General features: G+C 53.3%; 2 protein-coding genes across 2 annotated transcripts in view; one reads left to right on the forward strand and one right to left on the reverse strand.

Annotated features, from left to right (window-relative positions):
* ABCC10 (ATP-binding cassette, sub-family C (CFTR/MRP), member 10) overlaps nt 1–5,019 on the forward strand; it is a 15,975-nt gene extending 10,956 nt beyond the window's left edge. Inside the window, exons 18-24 of the mRNA XM_009078622.1 lie at nt 6–175; nt 480–640; nt 1,058–1,311; nt 1,632–1,777; nt 2,258–2,355; nt 2,542–2,654; nt 4,648–5,019. Coding sequence (XP_009076870.1) covers nt 6–175; nt 480–640; nt 1,058–1,311; nt 1,632–1,777; nt 2,258–2,355; nt 2,542–2,654; nt 4,648–4,783 — 1,078 coding nt within the window. The 3' untranslated portion in view covers nt 4,784–5,019. The remainder of the gene's footprint in view (nt 1–5; nt 176–479; nt 641–1,057; nt 1,312–1,631; nt 1,778–2,257; nt 2,356–2,541; nt 2,655–4,647) is intronic.
* A 1,609-nt stretch (nt 5,020–6,628) lies between these two features.
* DLK2 (delta-like 2 homolog (Drosophila)) lies at nt 6,629–9,624 on the reverse strand (the record flags this gene model as incomplete). Its single annotated transcript, XM_009078624.1, is given in 4 exon segments — nt 6,629–7,947; nt 7,949–8,021; nt 8,743–8,887; nt 9,494–9,624. Coding segments are annotated over 4 exon segments (1,066 nt in total), but the record flags the coding sequence as incomplete, so codon positions are not given.
* Between the last annotated feature and the right edge of the window lie 207 nt (nt 9,625–9,831).

The following is a 9,831-nucleotide window of genomic DNA, read 5'->3' on the forward strand; positions in this document are numbered from 1 at the left end:
GACAGGTTTGAGTTGGAGAATCAGCTGCGCCTGGAGCAGAACCAGCGCTGCCTCTTTGCCAGCAACACAGCAATGCAGTGGCTGGACATCCGCTTGCAGATGATTGGGGTCATTGTGGTTACTGCTATTGCAGGAATTGGCATCATCCAGCACCAGAAGCAACTGGGAAATCCAGGTAGATTGCCAGGGATTGATCTATGTCTGCTCCTAGGCTATGGCCCATGGGTTCCTCCTCTCCTAGCCCAGAGCTGAACATCTTCCTACACTGGAGTAAGATCCCAGAGCTCCTAGTCACCATCTGTCAACAAGTCACCCACAGTGTAGTGCTTCAGCTCCTGTCCCTCCTCCTGTGTGTCCCCATCCATGAGTGGGATCCCACACTCTAGAGTCCTGACTTTTCCTTTGTTTCTTTATCCTGCCAAAAGATCCCAGCTTCTTTCCAGCCAGTAACATTCTTTCTTACACTTTTGTTCTTGCAGGACTTGTGGGCCTGGCACTCTCATACGCCCTGTCTGTCACAAACCTGCTCTCAGGCCTCATTTCCAGCTTCACTCACACAGAGACCATGATGGTGAGTGTGGAGCGGACAGAAGAATACACCACAGACATCCCCATGGAGCCTCAGGAAAAAATGGTCCAGGTAAAAGCTCAAATATGTTCTCAGGGAGAGGCCTGTATTCTGGCTCTGTACCCTGCACTTGCCTCCTGGGGAGATCACAGGATTCCAGTGAGTGGGTGGAAGGCTCTCATGCACAGAAAGCACCTTGATCATTCATCTTTTACTAGGACATCCCCTGGGGAGGATGAATCTCTTGCAGGAGTGGGTAAACGCTGGAATGATGGCAAGAAATAGGAGAGCAGAATAGGTGCTAGATCCAAGCTGTGAGAGATTTTTCAGCCTAGGAGGGCGCTGAAGCTGGAACTGGACTCTGTGTTCATTCTGCTCAGAAACCAAGCAACCATCTGAAGGGATGGATGGGGCTTGGCCTACGAGGAGGTGAGGCTGAAGATGACAGTCAATCATTTCATACCCTTTCTCACCTGGTATCCTTCTTAGGTTGCTGCTGACTGGCCAAGCCAGGGGCTTGTGGAGTTCCAGCAAGTGGTCCTGGCCTACAGAGCAGGCTTGCCTAATGCACTTGATGGTGTGAGCTTCACTGTTTATCCTGGAGAGAAGCTGGGGATTGTGGGTCGCACAGGATCTGGAAAATCCACCCTTTTCTTGGCCCTTTTCCGTATGTTGGAGCTGAAATCAGGCCGGATTCTCCTGGATGGTGTTGACAGCCAGCTGGTGGGCTTGGAGGAGCTGAGGTATGGAGAGCTGAGCAGAGTTGGAGGTTAGCTGACTGGGCCTGGAGGCTGAGGGCTGGCAGTGGTTGGACACCAATGTGAAGAGTGAGGAGCAAAGGACATACTATCATGGCACCTTCTTGTCTGATTGTAGCAGCTTATAAGGAGTTGCTTTATTGTTTCTGAACAGCTGTGCTAAGGAAACCAGTCTGAATACGTGCCCCTTGTCTCTGTGCCTCTAAGATTTGTAGCAAGCTAAGATACACCATGAAAAAAGAATAGCAGGCCTTTGCTTTACTGCAGAACTCATCCCATGGCCCTCATCTCCCATTTGCTTGCAGATCTAGGCTGGCTATCATCCCCCAGGATCCATTTTTGTTCAGTGGCTCAATCCGAGAGAACCTGGACCCCCAGGGAAAACGGACAGATGCTGAGCTCCGTGAGGTGCTAGAGCAGTGCCACCTGTGGGATGCTGTTACTCAGATGGGTGAGTCAGAATGCAGTGGGAAGCAGCTGGTGAGCCCTGGTACTGGAAGAGGAGAGGAGAGAAGGCTTCAGCAAATGCAAGGAGCTGAGGAAAAGGGGCCAGGTGGATGCCATAGGGACTGGACTACGTGAGGTCACACTAGGACCAGGGTGGGAACAGGTCAGTGGGACCCAGAGGCATTCCCTGAGATTTTGTGTCAAGGGACTGACAGGTTATGATTTGGGTGGCAGGATGTTGCTGATGAGACCAGGCCTCAGTGGATGTTGTACCTGAGAGATAAGTCAGGCCTTATTTCTAGGAGAACTTGGCATCTCTGTGCCAGATGTTGCTTCTGTCCAGGCATAAAGGCTCCAGTTCTCAAGGCCTGGGCCTGAGCTGAATTGGGATTTTGTGTGCTACTGAGAAAACCCTGAACTGGGAGAGCTGTTTGGGGCCCTGTACAGAACCTGGTGGGGTGACTGCTGATCTTGATGCCTGCAGGTGGACTTGACAGTGAGCTGGGAGAGCGAGGAAAGAGGCTGTCTGTGGGACAGAGGCAGCTGGTGTGTCTGGCAAGAGCCCTGCTGACACAGGCCAAGGTGAGTGCCCTGCCTCCACTGCAGTGAGGGGGAGGGTGAGCTGCTGAGGGCTGTGTGGGAACAACAGAGGAGAGCACTCCAGAGCTGGGTGTGTAATGGGAACAGACACCTTGGGCTGTCTCTAGTCAGGGATTAGGGTCTCCCCTGGGGTGCTTGGGAGCTCCCTTCACTCTCTGTCCCTGGCAGGTGCTGTGCATCGATGAGGCCACAGCCAGCGTGGATCAGAAGACAGACCAGCTGCTGCAGCAGACCATCCGCCAGCGCTTTGCTGACAAAACAGTTTTGACAATTGCTCACAGGTATGGAGGAAGCAGCACTCTGCACCTCAATTCGTCCTGCCAGTTACAAGGAGAGATGGCTGCACATGGCGTGCCTGGGCCCCGAGTTGAGCAGGGAGGTCTCTGTGATAAGGCTTTTCAAGTGCAAAAGCTGAGCCCTGCATATTGCCTTTTCTGCTGGGTGCTGGGAACAACCAGGTGTGAAAAGGTTGTATCCAGAAATTGGGGGCAGCAAAGGGCAAAATGCCACATCATATCACAGATTGCTCTTCCTGGATACTGCCTGCTGGGATCGGTGGGGTGGGTGAATTGGGGCTTGTGGTTCTGCCGAATTAGGGCGAGGAGCAGTGGAGAACTATCCTGCAGAAAGGAGCAGTGTGGAGACTGGGGAAGAGTAGGTGTCTCCAGCTCAGCAGAGGGCACTGCAGGACAGCCGGCGGCAAAGGGCTGCAGCCAGCTACTGTTCTCCAAAATCGTGAATTTTGGTCCCAGCCTGCACCCGATGCCAGCAAGATAGACACTGCCCAGGCAGGGCAGGGCAACAGGGATTGCCCCACATCTGAGAGATTTGATGTAAGGGTAGGGCCAGTGGATGGTTGCTGCCAGAGGGAGGAGGACAAAGCATGAATACCACAGAGAAAGAATGGATCAGCATTAGGTGTTCTCTGCCCAGACTGCTCTTATGCTTGCCAAGTGGAGCAGAATTTGGAGGAGGGTTATGCAATTGTATGGAGGGTGTTTTCAAAGCACAGAGGTTACCACAAAAATACAAATCAAATGAGCAGGTGGCAGGGGCTGGTGTCCTGCTGCACAGAAGTGGGAGTGATGGATGACAGGCAGGGTGGGCTGGGCCTGGCAAGTGAATCAAGTGTGTCTTGTTAAATAATGAGGTGGGAGGGAGACAGGAGGGGTGTGAAGGGAATGTGGTTCCTACACTAGGAATATTAAGCATAAATAGAATAGAAGCACAAGGGCACTGTGGGCTGAGGTGTGTGTTTGGGTTGGGTGTGGGGAGGCCACCTCTGATGGGGGAGTAATTAGACAGGAGAACCAACCGAGGAAGGAGTGGCAGCAGGCAAGGCAGCAAGACTGGGTTGAAGATGGCCCAAGCCCCTCTTTCACTGGGATGAAGGGTGATAGAGAGCAGTAAGGAGGAAGAGGTGATGATGGATTGTTTTGTACCCATAGTACTTCCATGCCATTCAGCTCTGGGTGAAATCTAGGATGGGAAATTACTTTCTACTTGTCACTTGCCCCTCAAAGTCACTTCCAGTGCTGCAGCCTGCACTGTCTTGGGGATAGATGTGCAACCACAGTACTGAACTCCATAATATTTTTGCTTGTTCAAATCCTGTGCAGTGTCTTCCTTGTGACTTGCATCTTTGTAGGACTGTAGTTTCACACTGAACAGTGCATGACTCTGCAAAGCCATTCCCACTGCCCTGTCTTCCCTAACCAGGGCCAGAGGTTGCTGCCCTGCCAGCAGTCTGGGCAGAACTGGGTACATACATGTGCAGTGGGTCCTGTGGTTGGCAGTCTGGCAAATACAAATTCACTGGTGGTGGTGGCTTAAGCAAAAATGCCAGGCTGCTGAGGAATGGCAGCTGATGCACATGTCCCGTTTCTGCTGTCCCAGGAGGTGGCAGGTAGGGAAATGTAGGGCAAATGGAATCAACTCACTAACTCCTGTCGGAAAGGAGACATTCTATGCAACCTCAGACTCAGGCATGCTCTGAGATCTTCTACCACAGAACTTCCCTCTGTGCTCCTGGTGCCCTGCTGTGTGCAGCAACTGGAAGGCATCACTGTGCTTTCCTAAGAGGTGATGTGTTTCAGCAGTGTGCAGAGGCTCTCTGGGGAGCTGGGCTGCTCTGTGACCTTGAGCGCAAAGGGAGATGCTCCACAGATCCTAATGCTGAGCATGTCTTGGGCCACCCCTTAACAGAAGGGGAAGCAGATTCCCGAGTTTCTCCTCAGATCCACCAATGTGTGTCCTGGCATTTGTTGTCCACAGGCTGAACACCATCTTGGACTCAGACCGCATTCTGGTGATGCAAGCTGGGAGAGTGGCAGAGCTGGATTCACCCACCCGCCTAAGCCAGAAAGATGGTTCCTTGTTCCAGCGCCTCCTGCACAGCAGGCACCAGTGACCTCCCTCCTAGGCTGAGCCCAGGCAGCCCTCCCAGCTCTGTGCCTGGCTTTCCTCTCACCTCAGCTACCAGCCCTGTCCCTGCAGGACCAGGAGCTGCTGAGGTGAGGGAAGTGCTTATTCCTGCCTGCAGACCACAATTGTGTGTCCTTGGGGCGGGAGCATGGCACTGTGACCTTCCCTTCAGGAGGAAAGATGGGACCTGGTGCTTAGGGCCATGCAAGCCTAGCTGGTAGGATACTGCTTCTCTGAGATTACAGGGGGATTACATTTTTGCAATGTAAAATAAAACGGAATCATCCTTGTGAAGCTCTGTTATTCCAGTCCTTGTCCCCTTTCCCTCTGAGACACATAGTTCCTTGTGAGATACAGGAGTGGTGTTCTTCCTGCACAAAGACAACCCTACCTACTCCCTACCACTTTCAGAAGGCACTGACCTTTTCAGGCCCAGAAAGTTGCACCCAGGGACCTTGCTGCTTTTCCTCCAGTTTACAGTGAAGAAAGCTTTCCCCTGAAGGGCCAGAATACAATTACATTAAAGACCTAGTTTATTTTGAGACCCCTGCTTCAAGGGCAGCTCTCTATCCCTCCTGCCCTGCTCTCAGCTGCACAACCAACCAGCTGCTTTCAGTTTTAGGATCTTGCTCTTCTCATTGATACCCTTGAGCTGGACACACTGGCTGCATACTTAAGACAATGCCTAGTTAGTACACACCTTTGCTGTGTTGTCCTGAGGTAGGTGTCATTCCTTTCCCTGAGGCTGCAGGAGCCATCTCCACCTCTGCAGCCAGAGAATGGGACATGACAACTCCTTGTGCCACAATCTGGGTTTTCATTCTTGAGGCAAGTGATGGATACTCATCCAGAATATGTAGCTGAGCAACCTGACCTAACTGGCTCTGCCAAGAACAGGTTGGTGACCAGAGGTCCCTTGCAACCTAAATTATTTTTTGTTTCTCTGATACACTTTTCTGGGCTTGTACTTGTTTTATTTGATAAAGGTACATCATCCATCCATGTATTAAAAAAATAATCTTTCTGATGAAGCTCCAGTCCCCTCTCCCAGGTCTCCCTCCTGGCTGAGTGCTCAGTTCACTCTTGGCTCTCTTCACACCATCTTGAACCCATCTCTGCAACCCTACAGGTCAGTAGTAGACTTTGGGTTGTGGGGGCTTTTGCCTCACTCCTTAGCCCTCTGTGCCCATAACACGACACAGAAACCCCTGGACCCAGCAGAGATACTGATTGCTGCACATCAGATCAGCACAGGCAGGAACATACCTAGTACAAAGGCTGAGTGATCTGACCATCTCCTGCCTCTTAGCTGTGCTTTAGCAATGGTGGAGAAGGCAGTACTGTGTCTGCTTCCTATGGCCATCCCAGACTTTGTAGTCTGTTCTCACATCCACTGCGGGGACCTCAGCCTTTGTTGTATCAAGGAATGCTACAATGGCTGATTTGAGGTTAGGGCCAGCTGCCTGCCTCAGAGTGGAAGGGAGAAGAAAGGAAGAACTGGATCTTGTGTTGCTCCTGAACCAGCCACAGCACAGCTCCAGCCTTGTTCATCTCCAGTTTCACCTATAAGGACATATGAGAAGGACCAGCTTGGGCCCAGAGAACCCCAGAGGGAAGCAAAGAGTGAGGCAGAGGTGCACGCTGCAGAGGTGAAGGAGCTTGGTCATTTGTGGCCAGACCAGAAAGGATGGCTCGGTAAGTGGGTCAAAAAGACCTCTGGATCGTCAGGCGGAAAGTACAGAACATGTTTGTAACCCCAAGTCTGACAGCAAGAGGAGGGGGCATCACCCAGGGCAGAAGAAGGGCATGAGGAGACCTCAAATAATCTTCAGAGTCTCTTTGAACTGGCTCACAGAACCACAAGGTCAGGGAGCAAGGGTGTTTGCTCACCCCCTAGGGACATGGCATCTGAAATGACAGCCTCCAGAAACAGCCCGGAACCACCCCATCCAGTACTGCGGCAGGGAGCCCCATGCAACTGCAACTGTCCCAAAGGCCCCAGAAGAAACATCCTGACACCAGCAGAGCCCCCTCCAGTAGTCACAGAGAGGAGTTACAAAGGGCCTGGCAGTATTTGGGCTTGCAAGAGGGCTGTGCCCTCCTCAGCACTACCTGTCCTGTTTCTGAGCACTCACGTATGCACGGAATGGGCTGCTGCAAGCGGCACGCCATCCCTCCCCTGCAGGGCTGGCCCAACACAGCCCTGCTTTCAGGTGCCTGTGGGTGCCAGCTGAGCCAGCCGGGCAGGAGACAGCTCAGACCCAGGCAGGGCCACCACACCAATGCTCAACACCCAGGGTTTTGTTGATGTGTTCCCTGCCCTGGGAGCCCTTTCCCACTGCCCAGTTGGTGCCAGTGTGGCTCCCCAGGGTGCAGTTCGAGGGGTTTGCCAGCATGACAACCTGCCAGGGCCTGGTTCAGAGTCCTTGCAGCTCACAGCTCTGTTGTCTTCCTTGGCTCAATCAAGATGGTGTTGAGCATGCCCACCTGACACTCCTGGTCTTGGAGCTTCCTTGCAGCCTGAGAAGGGCTTTGGCACCAGTTCGACCTCTGACGGCCCCTCTGCCAGTTCCTCAGCATTAGCAGGACAGTGATGAGGACCAGCACCACTGTCAGCACTCCAAACACCAGCACTGTCACCAGCTGGGCTTCACTCAGCCCCGAGTCCCTTTGGGTCACCACCTCCTTCACAGAGATTTTCAACAACCCTCCCCCCGTCTCTTTCTCACTGTGGTTGGCCACACGCCGCCCTGTGACCGCGGTCCTGGCAGGCTCTGGTTGCGTCACCCCCGGCATCTCGCTGGTGGTGCTTTTCACACCCCCACCATTCTCAAGGTTTGCAGTGTGGTAGGGAGGAGACCAGGTGGGCTCAGGGACGGAGATCTCGCAGGTTTTGCCAGTGAAACGATCAGGACACAAGCAGTCATAGTCATTGATGCGGTCGTAGCACTTTGCCCCGTTTTTGCATGGCTGGCTGGCGCAGTCATTGATGTTGATGGTGCAGAAACGCCCTTCAAAGCCGATCTGGCACTGGCAAGAGAAGCGGTTGATGCCATCATGGCAGGTGGCACCGTTGGCACAGGGGCGCATCAGGCAGTCATCCACGTTGTGCTCACAGAGAGCCCCCACAAAGCCAGCAAGACACCGGCAGGGGGAGGTGCTGGGAGAAGTTGCTGGCAAAGCCGTTTTCATCTTGACATTGTCCACCATTCTTGCATGGAGACCTGTGTGGAGAGAGCAAGGATGGGTCATGGCCCTGGAGAGCAACCTGCTTCCCCCACCCAGCAGACAGAGCTGATTGCAGCCAGTGTGTCCAGCACTGGCTCTCTCCAAGGGGGCAACAATCCTAAGGAGAAGTCTGGGTGTGAGTTTCTGGGCAAAGCCGTTTTCATCTTGACATTGTCCACCATTCTTGCATGGAGACCTGTGTGGAGAGAGCAAGGATGGGTCATGGCCCTGGAGAGCAACCTGCTTCCCCCACCCAGCAGACAGAGCTGATTGCAGCCAGTGTGTCCAGCACTGGCTCTCTCCAAGGGGGCAACAATCCTAAGGAGAAGTCTGGGTGTGAGTTTCTGTCTCCTTGAGTTAGAGGCTGTGGGACCTACTCAAATGCTGTAGCTATGCAGGGCCCCCCCACCCACCAGAGAAGGTCTTCAGCCAAATGATTTGCAGAGGAAACATGCCCTCCTGATGCTCCCCAAAAGCATGATGGGTGTCAGCTCATCACACCTACAGCAATGAGAGACTGGAATCTGTTCAGATCGCAACAAAGACCTTGCTTTGGTGGGACCATGCAGTGCACACTGCTAAACCAAAGCCAAAGTTGATTTTGGCTGCACTCCATTAGCACATTGAAATGCACAGACAATGAGCCAAGCCAGGTCTTGACTTGGCAGTGCGTGACCCGAAGTTAATGCTGCTAGTAATCTCACTGATGTGTCTCACCCTGCCTTCTCACATGGCCCTGTCTTCATCTCACAGTCCTTCCCGTGGAAACCTTCTGGACACAAGCATGAGTATTCCCCATCTCGATCGTAGATGCACTGAGCCCCATTCTGGCATGGGGACTGGTGTTCGCAGATGTGTATGTCTGAGGGGAAAGAAAGGGTGTGAATTAGGGATAAAAGAGGGCTGATGTGGCCAATTCAATGTGAACACAACCTATCAAAGCCAGTGGTGATGGAGAAATGGCAGGAGCTTCTCCCTTCTGCCTTCCAATGGGCATCTGTAGCAATCAAAGTGCAGGGCCTATATGGTAATGAAGATGCTGTGCATGCCATCTGCCCAGCCAGTGGAGACCCCATGGTACAAAGGAGTCTCTGAAGTTGGAAAAGGGGAGCCCACCAGCCACCTGCTGAAGGCAGGAAGCCCTGGGGGAAGCAGGGGATGCTGCTTGGAGTCTTGATGCAGCATGGGAAATGCAATGAGTTCATCTACTCCGTTTCCCGGGACTGGCTGGTGTCATAACAACTCTTGCCATGGAGCCAGGGTGCAGGTGCTGGCAGCCTGACCTCTTTTGCAGAAAGGGGCTGGTCCCAGATGTGGCAGCCAGGCAACATCCCATCCCCCAGGCAACTCATGCGGCATCACCCAGGTGGCTTCTGGCTCTGTTGGCTGAACTGGCTCATGTCCATGTAGGATGTGCTGGGCGTCTGCCCTCAGCACTGGAGGCTGGGATGTCCAGCCCACTACTCACCTTTGTCACAGAACTTGCCAGCCCAGCCGGTGTGGCAGATGCACTGCCAAGGCTGGTGGCATGTCCCATGAAGACACCCCGGCATGCGCACGCACTCCTCGCAGTACTCGCCCTCCCAGCCTGGATCACACCTGCAGAAGGACAGGGCACAGCAGCGTAATAAAACCTGAGCAGGAACTGCGGAAAAACTGCCTATGTGCTGTGCAGGATTCCCTCAGATACAGCAGCATTCAGAAACCCTCCCAAAACCTCCTATGGACCTTCTGGTTCCCTCCTTCAGGGGAGGTCAGTGTTGGCATCTCATCTGCCCAAAGAAACAAGTGGATGGAGCAGAAGCA

This window comes from Acanthisitta chloris, unplaced genomic scaffold, assembly GCF_000695815.1.
Source record: "Acanthisitta chloris isolate BGI_N310 unplaced genomic scaffold, ASM69581v1 scaffold38567, whole genome shotgun sequence".
In the NCBI taxonomy this organism is placed as follows: domain Eukaryota; kingdom Metazoa; phylum Chordata; class Aves; order Passeriformes; family Acanthisittidae; genus Acanthisitta; species Acanthisitta chloris.